Source organism: Colletotrichum fructicola (genome assembly GCF_000319635.2).
Source record: "Colletotrichum fructicola Nara gc5 chromosome Unknown KSG_Nara_v1_contig08, whole genome shotgun sequence".
NCBI classification, from domain to species: Eukaryota; Fungi; Ascomycota; class Sordariomycetes; order Glomerellales; family Glomerellaceae; genus Colletotrichum; species Colletotrichum fructicola.
In genome coordinates, this window is record NW_027094058.1 from 2,693,329 (window position 1) to 2,710,312 (window position 16,984).

Genomic DNA, 16,984 nt, shown 5'->3' on the forward strand with positions numbered 1-16,984 from the left:
ACTCAGGCATTGGTATTCGGATGTTATGTTGCTGCTTTAAAGCGTCGTGCATTCCATATCGCTAATGGTAGTGTCACCAGGAGCAAAAGTGGATGGAGTGCTGTCGGACCTCAAGGTACCTACCTACCTTAGCCAACCAACTCAACCTGTCAGCAGCGGGGGTTGCGGCAGGGCAGCGGCTTGTGCACGGACCAGACGAGAACTGGGCCACCAACCCCGGAACGTACCGTCCAGTATTGCGGCATATCCGTAGGTAGCTGACAAAACACCAAACATGCCGATTCTTCCTTCTAAATGTTGGTATCGCATTGCCGTCATGAGAGTCGTGTGGTTTATTCCTAAGCCTCGCAGGATCCAAATTTACCCACCAAGTCTAACACCATGTCACTACCAGCTTAGCTCGATTCAGCCCTCAATTACACACATATCCAAAGCTGCGAGGCCGCCGGTCGTACAGGATATTATTCTTCACACGTTTCCGTTTCCTGTCTCGTAAAGCCTCCCTCGAGTCCAGTCCAAGACCATAACAAGACACATCTTCCAGACCCCCGCCTTCAGTTTGAAGCATCCCACGACGAAAGATCCATTGCATCCATCGGCCCCATATTCATCAATGACCGCAACACCCCTTCGGCGACTGGCGTCATACCCGTCTGCCCTTGTAAGTCTCCCCATCCGCTGGACATTCCAAAATCTGCCCCAGGCGTCGCTGGCATGGAAAACCTCTGGTTTGGCGTCAAGCCTGTGCCCCTGATCCCAAAAGCGCTAGCATCGTTGAAAAAGTTCACATTTGCGTCTCCGTTGCCTTGTGAGTCGATGTTCTGGTGCCCAGCGACGGGACTCGCGTCGAAAGAATTTCTGCCACCCGAGGCAATGTTCATTCTTTGCTCCGAGGCCGAGCTAGAATTAGGTGTCGGTCTGTTCGACTGCTCCGCGTCGGGCGAGCCAGACATATTGTTGTCGCCGCTGCTTTCACTTTGCCCGAATCCAGTCATATGCCCGCTGCTCGACCCAGATTTGTCATATAGAGAACCCGAGCTGGGAGTCAGGGCTGATCCATGTAACTGGACTCCGGGTCTGTTCCCCTCGTATGCTATGGGCGGTTCGGCCGACAGCCAGTTCTGACCTCCGAACCCGGTGGAGGCTGAGTTCGGGCCGCCATCCGTGTCTAGCTCGGGCTCAACAATACTTGGTGCCGCCGCCGCGTTGCCATTGTCGCCCCCAACCTTCATGAAATGGCATTCGTTGCGGTAGGACATGATACCCTGCACCCCTTCAGGGTCGTCACATACCGGCCCACGGGTCCCGCCGTTTGCATTGGGCTGCAGCGTACTCATTAGCTAGCGAATTGGAGGAACGCACTTTCCATGTTAGAACTCACGCTATCGCCACTGCGCGGGAAAGCTGACTTCAGCTTCGGTATCCGCATCGCCAAGGCCTCCAGGTCAACATCAAGCTGCACAAGGAAAGATTCCGTGAGAGGGTTTCTTCTCTTGAGCGCGTTCATAGCAGATAAGAGAAATCTCAGTGAGTCGGCTGTTTGGCTGTCATCCGGCCGACTCTTGAGATATTGAACAAAGACTCTCGCAGCCACGTAGAGGCAGAATGAAATGAAAGGATTCATCTGAGTATATCAGCATGAGTAAGCCAAGATAGCGGGCTTCTACATCCACGTACCGCGGATAGGTCCATGTGCGAAATGGTCCTCATGATGCTCGCGATTTCGTTCGCTGCGGTGATGCACCGAACTTTGCTCTCGGCACTCACAGAGGCCGGCAGGCGGTTCTTGTCGGCTTTGAAAATTGCTGCTTGATGAAGACAGATAGTAGACGTATGGATGCTCATGTTAGTAAAGACAATATTTGGGTTCCCGAGACCGGCGGGAAGTTTGAGATGTGTTGGCAGGCAAAGCGAAGTATTGAGCAAGATATTGTCCATAGTACGATGGCGCTTCCAGAATTCGCCGTTTAGATCGTGATCTCTGTCGTCCACGTCAGGCCGATGAAGGTGGATGAGGTTCCGACCGAAGAGGCATGCCATGAGCACAATACCACCGAAAGACGACAGCTTTCCGGCTCCAGACGGACTCATACATTCTTGTAGAGACTGAGTTTGCTCAGGCCGGCTCATGTCGAAGGCCTCCTCTGATGATGGTAAATTGGTCATGATGTCCTTTTCGTCAACAGTCATGGGCCATCCAGTTCCAATGCTGGCGTAGCGGTCCTCACAGAACGCCATCCAGAACGTACGCCGTCTCTCCTCACGTTCCGTCCAGTCTCGCGGTGGTGGGAGGCATTGCTTCACATCCAGGCCGGCGCCATCGAGCCTGTGCAGACCAATCCTAACCGACATTTAGCCTCCGAATGATAGCATAGTAAGACTCTACTCACATTTGGCATAGACGAACGGCTGAGCCTGTGCTCATCCAGGCCCTTGGGAAGTACATCATCTTGAACTCATAGGAAGCCAAAAGCACATGTGTTTGTGCGTGGGCCACGGAAATCATGTGTTCGCCGTAGCCTTTGATGTAGTCTGCTTCGACATACTTGCGGGCTCTCTGGTAAAAAAGATCCTTGAGATCAATGTACTTCTCAGTGATTGAGCACGCCAAAGTCCATATGGCGTACCGCAGCGCAACTGGAGGTCGTTGGTTGGGCGCCCTAGAGAAGTCAGCGTCTTGGAGGGACATATGAAGGATATTGGGGGTTTTCTACAGGTTCATGGCAGCTAGATATCTATATTTATGAATCATGGGAACCGAAGAGTGACACTTTTCAAAGTAGATTTGATGGCTGAAATTGGAGTGTTAGTCGTGGGTGCAGCAAAACTCGAGCTTCTCGATAGGTGTGGCACTAACAGCTCGTCAATCGTTTCCTGCGGGGGGAGGGGCTCTTCTAAACCCAACCCAATCATTTCCCAGGTAAAGTTACTCCCAACGTTGTTCATTCCCATCGACATGTTGGAGTTGAAATTGAAGTCGTCCACGGGAGGAGCGGGCGCATTTTGGGTTTGGGGCGACTCGCCATTGAACCTCCAGCGTTCAGCATCGCGATCGGTGGGAACATTCAGGTTTGAGGACGCTACGTTGAAGTTCGAGTTCGGGGCAGCTTGCTGAGTGCGGCTAGATGTGGTGTCAAGGCCAAGGGGTATCGTCCTGGAGGGGTCGGCGGGTGCGGCGGGGGGGTCTTGGGTCTTGAGAAGGGTTTCAACTTGCTCTTGAATAGGCGCAAAGAAACTTGGTCAGTTAAAGAAAGAGGGAGCAACGGAAACAGGCCGGAAGGCTTCGACCTATGGCGATGGCATCGCACAGACGGACTCACTCAGTCGTTCCTCCAGAGCCTTGACGTATCCCCGCTTCGGACCGCTTTTCCTACGAACTTCATCATAGGCGCAAGAATGACCCAACCTAGCACACGTGCTGCAACTCGGTCTGACACCGTCGCACTTCAACTTGCGTTTCCGACAAATCATACATGCTAGGCGCTTCGGTTTGGGAACATTGGTGTTGTCGGTCGCTGGATCCTTGCCGTTGGAATCGGCGCCTGGGCTCCCGCCCCTTGGACGTTTGTGGGAGTTGGCGCCGTTCGTGTCCGGAGGCGTGGGTGTACTCGAGGACATTGCGAAGGCGGAAATAGAAACGAGTAGGAGAAGGCGAAATCGAAATCGACTGCGGGCATGAAATAATCCGGGGCAGGCGAAGATAGGTTATCTGGTGGTGGTCGGAGGGGGAACCGCAGGCCTCGGGGGCGGCGGACAGGCAAGATAGTGAGACGGTCGCGGGCGCGAGGCACAACGGTTGCGCTGCGCAGCGCGGCTCAGCTTATGGGCAAGTGGTCGTCGCACGTGTTAGGCCACTTCATGCGGCGCGCAATGTCGAATGGGATGTAAATAGATAGGGGAGGGAGACAGAGAGAGACAGAAAGTCGAGTCTGATTGAGGAGGGAAGCGGGAGATGCATAGGGCGGATGCATCAATCTCACGTTTGAGCTAACGCCAATGCCAAGTTGACGGAAGAAATGGCCACTGGCAGCTGTAAACTGGCATCAAAAGACTAAAAGCACAGAGGACTGGGGGTAGAGATGGGGACTTGGTCAGGCAGTGGGGGGCGATGAGAAGCGCAAGACAGGCGTAGCCTACCTAGCCGCCATTCCAATTCGAGCTGGTCATGATTAATAACGACAGGGTACTTTGAGAGGCATCAGCATGGATGCCCCAGCGTCGGGCTTACTGCGTACCTTACCTTGGGCACCTAGGTAAAGTAGTATGTACACAGGTAGTCGCAGCGCATTGTACCTAAACAGAATGCCAAAATCTCAACCATCTAGGGACCTACGACTACGTTCGTCACCTCCACTACCTTAGTGTACGAGATACGCTCCTCAGCTACACATGACCGTACCTCCCGTCATCTCAAGATTCCATTACTTTCAACGCAACCCGTCTCGCCATCCTTGCTCACAGAAACCTCGGAAAAGAAAGCACCTGCTAAGCAGGCAGCGGGGACTAAATAAGTATTAAAATAATAGATACTGTGTATGTAGTAGCGTGATTGAGAACTGCTTAATTTATAACTTCTATATCAACTTGACACTTTCACATCATTCCAGTCACCGCCGAACAACCGAACCCTCGGATGGCGGGCAACGTTCAAATGCGCATCCGGACAACTACCCATACACCGGGCCGGGATGGTGTCCCCGCCCTGCCGCAGTGGACTCTCATGGTACGTTCAAGCTCACACTTGGCTGCGCATCCACACAGCCTCACCCGCCAATGACTGCAGAAACGGCAAGTATACTCCCCCTCGGCTGCAATTTCGTCCGCGCTGACTCTTGCTACGCAAATACCCCATCTTGTCAGCCGAGTCGAAACTCTCAACATCGCCATCTCGCGTCCGTGGACGGTCGCTCATTGCTGACTTACTCGATCGAGACAATCTATTCACATCTGATTTGGGTTTCACCCTTACTCCCAGCTACCAATCCCTCGAGCCCTTGTCATCCGGATTCACCACCACAGTGATTTCACTTCTTCTCGGCGTCTACACCGATGATGCGGAGAATCCCCAAATCGCTGTAAGCCAAGCAGTATCGAGTCGGAGCCCAGGACACGACTGGGCATGGCCCGGCTGTTTTGAGAGTATGCACGTGATCACCGGATTCGACATGCCTAATGTCTAGCCCGGATCCTATGGACATGATTAGCCTCCCCAATATCTAATTCAAACCGGTGCCTAGGCCTACTCACCCTCGTCACTACCCCCCACCAAGAAGTTGCCGTCAAATGTGAAGCCTTTGTGGCAATTAGAACCGCGCACAGGATTCCACTATCCACACTCGTGAACTTACTGATAGACCGCACAGGGCCCACCATGCTTGTGATGGTTCGTTGGCAGATCCAGTCTGCTGTATCCCAGAGAGATATGATGGAGTCGGAACCACCTGTGGCAAGATACCGCCCTGTGGCCTGCATCTCAGCTGAAAGACACGAAGATGTATGACCACTGAGTGTAAACTCTTGAGGCTCGGTCCCGTAGTCGAGCTGGAACGCAGGCTGGAAGTCTGGATACGTAAGGATGCGGGTTTTTCCCTCTCCGGTTGTGAGAAAGATCTTCTTGCCGCTCCAGCAGAAGGCAATTTGGTTGGTCTGGCCAGGCTGCTGATGAGATGCCACGGGCGTGGACTGAGTTGGTGACAGAACGAAGATATTGTCCGTCTGCCTGGGGTGAGTATGGCTCCCTTGAAAAGAAGAAGAAGAAGAGAACCATGGGTCACCGAACCTTGTTACCAACAACTAGAGATTCGCCATCAGGTGCCCACGCAAGGGTGAACGCATCCCCCAGGCCCTTGATCTCGTTGATGCAGGTTTTTGATCGAACATCCCAAAACTTTACAACACCATCGTTGCTAACACTGCACAATTCGGCGTCCTTCACCGGATTGAAAGCAACTTTCTCAATTGGGGCCGAGTGGCCCTTCAAGTCGGTAGAGAAGCGTACGTTTGGCTTCTCAGGATTCCCTAGTCAAGTTGGACATGTCAGCTTTCGTACTTCAGCAATGGTGCCAAAAGTACTTACAGACGCGCAGGGTTTTGTCTGATGATCCAGTCGCGATCAACGTGCCCAGAGGACTCCACGCGATGGATCGCAAGCTAGAGCAACGAGTGATTTAGCAGGCATGTCCGAAGCCCAGAGGACTGCACCGTAGCTCTCAGACTTACCTGTGTCCTCTCGAGCTTGAGCCTGGGTCATGGTAGGGCTGACTTTTCAGTCCTGCCAAATAGGTAGGCATCCTCTCTTTTGAGAGACTTGGTCGTGTGCGAGGAGGTGCCATTGTATGCTACGCAAATCAAGGTTGACGAAATGAGCGATGCACGAAACTTGAATATGTCTGGGTAGTAAGCACTCGGCGCAGGATGGTTGTAATGGGCCTCTCTCATCACTCACACGCTAGTCTTGTCGTAGATGAGATCCAAGGCGAAATAGTGAATTCGCCAAACTATTTTACGGGGTGCTTCTGCCTTGTTTTGCCGCAACCGCACCTGGGGACATAGTGTAGCTGAGGCGCTGTCGACAGCAAGGTGCGTTTGAAGTCAGTGGACCCTGCCGCTCCTTTCACGACGTGGATTACCTAATATGGAAACCTTCACACGGTGAGGAGGGTACCTGATGGAGTGGTGCACTGTGGGTCAACCAGGTGGGAGCTCCATTGTTTCGGCAGCCCCCAACGTTGGCGGCGATCTTGCAAGCTCCGTCGGCTCCCAAAACCACCTACCATGACACTTGACGGCCGCCGACCTCACCGTATTCTCGACACCATCTTCTCGCGTCCCTCCCTGTTTCTCGCTCGCGCTGCACAGCACATGGTAGGACTTCAATGTCGCATAAGCCCCTGTCAGCAAATGAGGCTTCTTGATTGAATCTAGCAGCGGCCATGATCAGAGCAGTGTCTGTCTGGAGTGCGAAAAAGGAAACCTGTACCCCGGCCCGGCCTCCGCGTACCCATTCGCTCCCGACGACACACTGCCATTGCAACGGCAACGCTGCAGCGAACACAGAAACTATCGACTTAGGACCTCGTCGAAATGTATTGGCCCATAGGGACCCCCAGAATTTTCGCCACGAGCAGCAGGTCTGGTCCTGCATTCAACCTAGTTGTCTCCCACGATGGCCTACCCAGCCCCTTCGACAGCCGGTCGCGAAGCGATTCCTCTCCATCGTCAAACCTGAATACTCGATCAACACCGCAATATGACGAGGTTGAGCTTGCCACCCCGCTGACACCAATGACACCCGCCATCCAGTCAGTTGATGACGACGCCCATGACCCAAACAATTGGCATTCATCGCCACGCCTCAGCAACAACATTCCTCTGAAAGACCCTGTTCTTGCTCTGCGCATCTCTCGTGGTGGTCAGCTATTCGCTGTGATAACCTCGACGTCCATAACAATATGGCAAGCCAAGGTTCGTCTGCCTGCCCTGTAGTGGCTTCTTCCAGCGACACCTCTTCATTTGGCGAGCCATGCTGACACCATCCAAGCCTACAGTGATACTTGCCGTCGTCGTCCGCTCTGAAACTTCTCTTTCGACATACGGTGAGAACGTGGATCTACTGTTGCGACCCGACTCAGCCATTCTTGTCGTTCGGACGACCTTGGGCTACCTCATCACATACTCCCTTGCAACAGACTCCGAGGCTCAAGTTTACAAGCCTTATTTTCCGAGCTATGCAAATGTTCAGCGACGTCGCCAAAATCACCATGGGGGCCCTGGAAGCACGGCGCCAGATCAAATTCTGTGGGGTCCCGGTGAGGGTCAAGGAGTTCGCGACGTAAGTGTCCGCTTTAGGATGGTCATCAAAGTCGACGCCGGCATTGAAAGCGCGCTGGCTTTGGACGACGAGCTGGTTGTGGCCACACGAAAGCCCGCAGCTATCCAATGCATCCGGTGGACTCCAGATCACAGTGGCAGCCAGACAAAGACGGAAATAATAAGTCGAATGGGATGGTTGGAGAAGAAGATTACGATTTTGGAAATGACCCACGACCGACCCATGAACCTCTCGACTTGGATTACGAGCGACGGCAAGGTTTATGCAGTGCAGCGGTTGAACTCAAAGGAGCTATCTGAGCCAGACTCTCAGGAAACCGACCCAAAAAAGTTATTCAAGGGCTACTGCTTTCATACGCCACATGGACCTGCGGAATACGCCAAACGAGCAGTCGTCAACGCCCGGTTTTCTTTGATTGCTGTTGGATGCGCCGACGGTGGTATACGTGTCTATTCTGCCCGAGATTATGCTGGCAACATACCACCGTCCCACGCCCATACATTGCCTGTGTCGTCGACAGTGTGCGGCTCACTGACCACTTTGAGCTACTCTCCCGATGGCTACTGCTTATTTGCCGGTTTTGAGAGCGGGTGGGCTACCTGGAGTGTCTACGGGAAACCGGGCAGTCACAGCTTTGGCACGCACGAAGCCGTAGTTGAGTCCAACGGGGAAGACTGGATTGCTGGCGTGGGCGATGCCGTTTGGCTCGGTAGTGGCACCGATCTTCTGATCACTAATCGTCGCCACGAAGCAATCTGGGTACTAGAAATGGCCAGGAGTGCCGTGGTCAGTTGTTACAACGCGGCCAACCTCCTACGCACAGTACTGCAGACCAACACGAACGTTATGATCTACCGCGGATACGATTTGCCAGATCTCGCGAGCATTTCGGCCGAGCCGCATCTGTGGCACACGACCAAAGTGCCTCCGTCGTATTTGCTTCAGCAATGGCCCATTCGCCATACAGTCATTTCACCAGATGGTCGGTACGTGGCGGTAGCTGGACGGCGCGGCCTGGCCCATTACAGCGTCAACAGTGGTCGTTGGAAGACATTCGTCAATGAGGCCATGGAAAATGAGTTCCAGGTCAGGGGCAGTATGTGCTGGTACCAACATATACTGGTGGCTGCAATCGAGGCGAACAAGTCCCACGAGCTCCGCCTCTATTCGAGAGAAACAGCTCTGGACAGTTCACTTGTGTTGCATACCCAGCAGCTGCCAGCTCCCGTAGTCCTGGTGGCCTCCTCGGGGGAAGATTCGCTTCTCGTCTACACATACGAGAACTTACTATACCACTTTATCTTTGCGCCTTCGGGCGGCGGTTCCATAAGACTGGTGCAGCTAGGACAGATCGCATTTCATGGGATTGTGCGGTCACCTGCCAGAGTACGCGGTCTCAGCTGGATCTTGCCAGATAGCCAACTGATTGATGGAGACCCGTCGCAAGATGTTGCAGTGGCGTCGGTTCTGTTTTTAGTTGATGCTAAGCTGGTTTTGCTACAGCCATCGTTAAATCACGACGGGCATCTCAAATACGACATGAAGGTCATTGCTCAAAACGTGGAGTTCCACGTGAGCATGAGAGACCAGCCTCACTTCGACACCACTGTCATGCGCTCCGAAGAGCTTGCGTCTGCGGGCAGTGACTTGTCTTTGCGTAACTCCCTCTGGGTGTTCGATGGCCAAGAGTTCAAGCTCTGGCCTGATGTGCAAGAGGTGCTCCGGGCAGCATCGAGCGAGGCGTCTCGAGAGTTGCCGAAAACAATCTCAGTTCCGTTAGACTTTTACCCTCTTTCGACTCTACTTGGGAAAGGCATCGTCCTTGGCGTTGAAGCAGATCTTGTGCAACGAAGGGATATCAGCTTCTCCTTCTTCCGCTTTACCATCCGGGTTTGTCCACCCATGATCTAACCAAAAAAGAAAAGGAAAAAAACGCGTACGCTGATGATTTGAATAGACACACCTCTTCTTACCGGACATTCTGCGTTTCCTGTTGACTGAGAACCATGCTGTAGACGCAGTCAAGTTATCGGAGCAGTATCAAAACCTGGAATATTTTGCACACGCTTTAGAGGTCTTGCTCCATAAAGTCCTAGATGACGAGGTAGATTCTGGGCCAACCCCAGAAGAAGCGATCCTCCCGCGTGTGCTATCGTTGCTATCGTCATTCAAGCAGTATCTTGATATCGTTGTGCAGTGCACGAGAAAAACCGAGGTTAGGCAATGGCGGACGCTATTCGCGTATCTCCCCCCAGTCCAAGAGCTTTTTGAGGAGTCGCTTCAGCGAGGATCTCTCAAAACCGCCGGAGGCTATCTGATCATTCTGCACACTCTGGATGACCTTGGCTCTGCCTCGGAGCAAACAGTCCGGCTGTTGTCGAGAGCGATGAAGGAGGGCGATTGGGAATTGTGTAAAGAGTTGGCACGCTTTCTGGCGGCCATGGACGAAACAGGCGACTCTCTCCGTGAGGCGATGGAGGGTGTCAACATAACCATAAGGAACGACCAGAATTCATCTGGGATGATGACGAGGCTGGGTGTTCCGGTTCCTGGTAATAGAGCCATGAACGGCTTAGGGCTCAAGTATGCAGAGCAGAGTGATGATATAGAGTCGGAAGGCCAATCGGTTAGCGATGCTGCGAGTTTTAGCTCCGACGGGCGTTGAAATATTAACGCCAAATACATGAGAATCCGGCCTGGGCTCGCATGTTCGCATGCTCGCTGCCAAATATCAAGATGATTATCCTATCATGCGCAAAGTTGAATTCCCAGTTGTTTTCCAACAGTGTATCTAAGCCATCGTCAAATTGCCATATCCTACTTATTGAGTCGAAGGAAGACAGCCGCAGGTACGTACCGATGGCAACCCCCGCCCCCTCCCTGACCGCACCGGGCCCCGCTAACCGCGTTGCCCTGCAGATGGGAACATGGAACACACCTCAGAGAACCGGCGTCAATCAACGCCCGACGAAAGACCTTTGCAGTCGACCAACCATTTCCACTTCAACACCCATCACCGAACCGACTGCCAGTCCACAGATCGACACGGCGACTAGTCACTGCAACATCTCAGCCTGGCCATGCTCTGAAAGCTTGTCACGCACAAAGCGCACCTTCTTCAGTATGATGGACGACTTTGGCAGCGAGTCGGATAGCGACTATACGAGCTATTGGCGCGATTGGGTAAGTGACCTCACCTACGATTCTCCTTTCTCGTCAAAGAACGGACGGCGTCAGAATTTCTTTCTGTTGGGTCGAAGGGCTGGATGAGGTTGGCATGGACTGCAACATACTTGCGCGCACACGCGCGACTTGGATGGCCGCACGATCAACGTCATCCATCGTCGCAATACCAGCGCAGCCACCATTCGCAAGAGCACGTCTGCTAACTGCTAGCTTTCGAATAGTTCATATCTTCTCGCGGAAATGAGTACTTCTGCGAAATCGACGAGGACTATCTTACAGACCGCTTCAACCTGACGGGACTGAACACGGAAGTTCAATACTATCAATATGCGCTCGATCTCATTACCGATGTCTTCGATCTCGACTGCGATGACGAAATGAGAGAGACAATCGAGAAGTCGGCCCGTCACTTGTATGGCCTCGTCCATGCCCGGTTCATCGTCACAACGAGGGGTCTTGCTAAGATGGTATGCTTGCCTACTCTAACGGACCTGTTCAGCGAGGACAGCTCCTTGGCCGCCTGGCAGACATCGCTGACGTGAGAAAAATATGAAGCTCGAGAAGTACAAGAAGGCGGACTTTGGCAAATGTCCACGCGTCATGTGCCACTCCCACCCGCTCCTGCCCATGGGTCTCTCCGACGTCCCAAACCTGAAGCCGGTCAAGCTCTACTGTGCCCGCTGCGAAGACATCTACAACCCCAAATCGTCGCGTCATGCGGCCATTGATGGTGCATACTTTGGCACCTCCTTCCACAATATCATCTTTCAGGCCTACCCAGCCCTGATCCCCACCAAAAGTGTCGAGCGTTACGTCCCCCGAGTGTACGGCTTCAAAGTTCACGCCTCGGCTGCGCTGATTCGATGGCAACACCAGAAGAAGGACGAGATGCGCCGTCGCCTGCGGAAGATGGAGGTGGATAGCGGGTTCCGCGACGATGATGTTCTGGATGACGATGATGATGTCGAATTTGAGGGTGTCGATAATCGTGCGGTGGGTGGCAACGACGGTGTTACCGTAGCTTGAAATGACGAGCCAGTGATCACGTCAAGGGGCTGACGGTGCCTTTCCAGCGTACGTGACGGTCGAGGGGCTCGTGGATAAGCCACTGACGGCCAAGCACTAGGCGGGCTCTACTCACATAAGGCCCTTACGTTTTTCTCTCGCGTCGATAGATTTGGCCCATGGGATAATGACATAACGGTATTTTCATGCTTTATTTTACTGCCTGTCTTCGTGGCCCGATCAGGTGAGGCAGTAGCGCAGTCGCTTCTCGGATTGGCATCTCCACGCAACGCAGGAAGAGTACCTCTAGTGTCAAGAGGATCGGCATGCCTCAAAAAGAAGAGCATAACCTTGCATGTGTTGCAAGTGTATGGCTTCGCAGAGAGTGGGAGAGCGTCGTGCGCTTGCCGATGCACAGGTAGTCAACGTTATCACATCCGGCATGCAGTAGGGGATACTTCCAAAGGTAGGTAAGGTAGGTATTCTTTTCATTCACGAGTCTATTCCATAACCGGTCGTATCTGTATGCCACACCGGGCCCTGAAAAAAGAAAAAAGAAAAAAGACCAATACCGCCGCCGAGCTCATGTAGCGGGTGGTATACCGTGTAACTCCAATCATGCCCAATATGCCGGGCGGAAAGCGCAATGGATCCCGCGTGCCCGCCTTTTCACCCATGAGAAAATAATTTCAATCAGAACCTGTTTTCAGGGCCAGAGCCATCATTTGATGCAGGCTTGCCAACGTATTGCGTGGATGTCGCCTGGCCAACAGGTCGCGACATGTATGCCTCCTCCTCATCGCCCGACCGAATGAAGTCGCCTTTCTCTGTCGCATAGCTGTAGGAGCCAACCCCGGACCACCACGCCTTGTCATGGCTGCGAGGACCCCAAGCCCATCCGGCACCCTGGCGGATGGGAAGATGATAGTAGCGAAAAGCGAAGATAGAAGTGAAGACGCCAATGAGGTAGCCAAACAAGATGTCGAAGCCATGATGCCGGAAGTCGAACCAGCGAGACCCTGCGATGAAAATGGATCCGAACCAAGGGAGGACGACAATCGTCAAGAGGTAGATAGGGGGCGCGGCAGCCTGGCGGCGGACAGCTGTTACGATCTTGTTGTGCTCGGCAAGGTTTCTGGCGACAGCTGACGTGTCAGGGTTGAGAGAGCCTCCCTCGCCCGATCGCACTTCCTCGTAATCAGAGCTCGATTTCTGGAGGCGAGAAGGAAAAGCCGAGTGTGACGAAGCGTCGCTGTTGGTAGCAACAAATGGCAAGGTGACGGCAAATTTACTGGCGAGAAAGAGCGATAGGTAAATCAAACCGGCGGCGGCAGAGCTAGAGTGACCGGAGGGGTAGCTTCGGAAGCCATCGTCGAGTGTGTGCTTGTCGGTATTTGTGCAAATGTCTGCGGATACGAGCTGTCCAAAGCCAGCTGCGCCAGTAAGGCCGGTGATGCTGGCATTGGTACCGCCAACAACGTACTTGGCGAAGTTTTCCAGATCAGGCCGACAGCGGGAAAGCAGATCGGGTCGAGGCTTTCCGAACATGTTCTTCATGCCATTCGTGATGAACCAAGCACCGCACATAGCCAACGCGAGCCCGAGCCAGCCGACGTGTAATTCCCACAACTTGCGCTTCCAGATGAGAGCGTTTGGTGTGCCCTTAGGAATCGTATTTCCGGGAACAAGAACGAGGCAGACGATGGCGATGATGATGATGGGGACGAGAACGGCGCAGATAGCGGCGAGCCACATTGGGACGGTTTCGTGCTCGGTGAAGGGAAAGCTTGTGGGTAGGTTAGTACGAGCGGAAGTAGAGAAGACGAGGCCAAGGATTCTTACGAGATGTTGGGATCGAGGACTGAGAAGGGGCGTTTGTTTGGAGTCACGATTCCCAATACACCGCCAATGCCAGCAACGACGAGCAAGACGAACCAATCGAACACATAGGAGCCGATCAAGGAGGGAGTCCAATGGGAACGGGGCGAACGCAGTGAGCGCCTCTCATACGGTGTAGGTGACTCGGGCATCTTGTAGTATGACGGCCTCGACGAGGGCGAGAGGTTTGCGAGGGGAATGGAAGTGGACATGAGGGGACGAAGAGTAGAAGTAGTGAAGGAAAGTCGAGAAGGTCATCCGGATGGGGGTCCAAGCTACTTCAGGTGAACCCAGAGGGAGTTAGGGAAGGTACCTGAGGCCCTCTTTAGTCTAGGTCTCTTTGGTACGAATAAGGGAAAGATGAAAGAGAGTTTGAAGTGCTGGGTATGGGAGTGGGATGGGAATGGGGAAGGGATCCGCACAAGCGCAATCGAGATGTTTGGGTGGACAAGGCGTGCAGCTTGAGGGCGGCAAGGCGGGCGCGGATGCGGATGCGGATGCGGTGCAGGCGAGCTGAAAATGTTGGGATGGCTGGTGGCGGAGGGACCACAGCGCCGGGGGGGGGGAAGAACTCAAGCAGGAGGGAGGAGGAGTGCAAGTTTAGACGCGAAGAGGAACCCTTTGCTGCGCGCCCAGAGAAAGCGAGACACGCTCGATGGCGGGCAATGGTCGAGAGACCTGGAGGAGAAACCTCAGTGGAACTTTGTGCCTGGGATGCTGTTCGGCACGGGTCCAGCAAGGATGCAATGGGCGGGCAGGGCAGGGCAGGGGATATGTTTCGTGTTACAGAGGGTTGGCCCCTCTGTTGTGTGGTATGGAAGAGACAAGAAGGCAAGCGGAACTCGCCCAGAGATGCGATACTACATATGTAGCACACAATCCAGAAAGGGATGGGCAAGAATGACGGGAGGCAGAGAACCTGAAGGTAGGAGGTCGGAGACTCGGAGTGCGACCACCCTTAAACAATCGGCGGCACGCACCGCACGCTGCGCGACAGATGTAGTAAGCAGTCGCGTGGCAGTGCCGGCCATGTACCTCAAGGTAGTTTAAGACACCTCCAGGTCGCCAGCAGGGCTCATCCGTACATCCGCGCCTTCGCGCCCTCGAGCACCGTCGCCAATCCTTTTTATCTTTAGAAAATCTGGCAAGGTGCTGCCTTCTTTCCAACCCTTCAACTGCTGCGGCACGACGTGTCAAACAGACAGCCCAGCCCAGCCTTGCCGTGCCAAGTTCATCCGTACATTGGATGTATGCGCTTCCCAAACTTTCCAATGGTTGCTGACTTGCAAATGCAGGGTCTGAGGAGCTGCCATCAGTTTTACGCGTGAAATATTTCGTAGACACGTACACGAAGGGACCTCCACAATGCCAGCTACCTGCGGACATGTCGTCTGGACTCGGGGAGAAGGGGGGGGGGGGGGGGGGGGGGGGGGGGCAGCTGAGTACGCCCTTAGACCGGCGACCCGTTTGGGCTGATGCTGTCTTCATTTTTATCATCATCACCATCGGAACCCGAGGACCGTTGACATCCACACATTTGACCCAGAGAAACAGCCCAGACCGGCAAGACGGCAGTCGAGTCGAGTCGCCGTGTTTGAGAAGGCGCCTGAGGGAGCCTGTTTCGTGCAACCAGTGAAGAGGCCCCCGCCTGGGGGGGGGGACACTGAGGGGGCTTTAGGCACATGCCCCGCAAAAGTGCCGTCCATGTTAGCAGCACGACCTACCTCTCTACGGATACCTATCTGTACCTAGGCACCACGACCCAGGTGAGGTATGGATACCTAAGGAGGTTAATGTACGGATAGGTATTCGTATGGTTGGTTGGCTCGCCTGGGCCCAGGGTGGCTTGGCTCTTGGCCGTGGAGAAGAAGAGACACAGATCCTGTCACTTCTGACTGTGCCAAGCGGCTCGTCAGCTTCACTTGCCTCAATCTGCGACCGATCCCAATTCTCAGTCTCATCAGTCGTCCGGAAGAGCGACCGAGTCTTCGTCTGAAGGCATTAGGACACTATGTATGTACAGTGAAATATGTGCATATTTCACGTTGCATAACAGAGCATCCCTCGTGCGCCTGCCATCGCAACAGACAGCACCCACACTCACTCTCGGATACGTGCCCACACCGAACGTCTGTAAACCTTCCTATGCTGCATTCCTCCCGACTTCAAGTCATCTCATGTTACAGTAGTTCTTCTTGGCATTGACGTCAGCAATGTACATGCTTTTGTACGGATACTGGTAATTAAACGGAGAGCTGTTGCAACAACAAGCAAGCCCGGCACTATACATACGATGCCACGGCTGTTTCGGACTCTGCAACGACTCACCGTACGAGGCGCAATCGCCTGCTCGCACACTACGCCCTTCGAGGTATGACGGACGTGGGCGCAGTCATGGTGGTGACGAAGAATTAGCCAGACTACTACATCTAGCGCCCTTATCTGCTGCTGCTTCTCCTTTCCCTCGGCCTCCTTCCAATGCTACAGGTCCGTGTCTATCACCAAGTCATCCCCTTTCCATCGGCTTGGCATTCATGTCATGCGTCAGACGACATCTCCACGCTGTTTTCCCCATCATTCATTATCCGTCCCCTTTCGTTGACGACTGAAGAGCCGAACCCCCAATCATCCTTTACACAACCGCAAATGGCCATTCAGACCCTGGCAAGTAAGTCCGTCCAATCATACGCCACTGGGAGGTGAAATTGATTTTATTCGAGGAGACTTAAAAAAAAAAAAAAAAAAAAAAAGCGGTTCCTTGTGAGGTCCTTGTTTGAGACCACCCGCCACGAGCGGTAACGCAGGTGGCAAAGAATTCTCCGATTCGCCATGGCTCCGTACATACCCAACTGCGAGGGGGCCGCTCCGGCGACTTCACGGCCGCAGAACATTGGGCTTTTCGACTTAACCATACCTACCTTACTCCCGGGGCAAGACGCGGACCCGGCGCGCTCGGCCCCGCCCGGTGTGCGGACAACAGCCCAGCACGCTCTTCCGCTCCGCTATCCATTACGAATGAATCTCCCTGACGACCATTTTCATGACCCGCTGAGTTGGCAACTTGTAGCCCTGTTTACGTCGGGC

General features: G+C 53.8%; 3 protein-coding genes across 3 annotated transcripts; 1 reads left to right on the forward strand and 2 right to left on the reverse strand.

Moving 5' to 3' along the window:
• Window positions 1–4,763: 4,763 nt before the first annotated feature.
• Window positions 4,764–6,290, reverse strand: THO3 (THO complex subunit 3; the record flags this gene model as incomplete). The annotated part of the gene is made up of 8 exons (XM_032027101.2): window positions 4,764–4,835; window positions 4,924–4,937; window positions 5,156–5,188; window positions 5,248–5,292; window positions 5,349–5,715; window positions 5,780–6,018; window positions 6,077–6,150; window positions 6,220–6,290. The coding sequence occupies 8 exons, from the start codon at window positions 6,288–6,290 to the stop codon at window positions 4,764–4,766; spliced, it is 915 nt and encodes a 304-aa protein (XP_031876519.2).
• Window positions 6,291–7,083: 793 nt separating this feature from the next.
• ckb-2 (Casein kinase II subunit beta-2) lies at window positions 7,084–12,162 on the forward strand (the record flags this gene model as incomplete). Its single annotated transcript, XM_066152989.1, has 8 exons — window positions 7,084–7,464; window positions 7,541–9,721; window positions 9,789–10,457; window positions 10,751–11,014; window positions 11,239–11,484; window positions 11,573–12,005; window positions 12,070–12,091; window positions 12,144–12,162. 8 exons carry the CDS (start codon window positions 7,084–7,086, stop codon window positions 12,160–12,162), a joined length of 4,215 nt encoding a protein of 1,404 aa, XP_066007575.1.
• Window positions 12,163–12,715: 553 nt separating this feature from the next.
• Window positions 12,716–14,112, reverse strand: CGGC5_v013811 (putative lipid phosphate phosphatase 3; the record flags this gene model as incomplete). The annotated part of the gene is made up of 2 exons (XM_032027099.1): window positions 12,716–13,808; window positions 13,865–14,112. The coding sequence occupies 2 exons, from the start codon at window positions 14,110–14,112 to the stop codon at window positions 12,716–12,718; spliced, it is 1,341 nt and encodes a 446-aa protein (XP_031876517.1).
• Window positions 14,113–16,984: the final 2,872 nt, after the last annotated feature.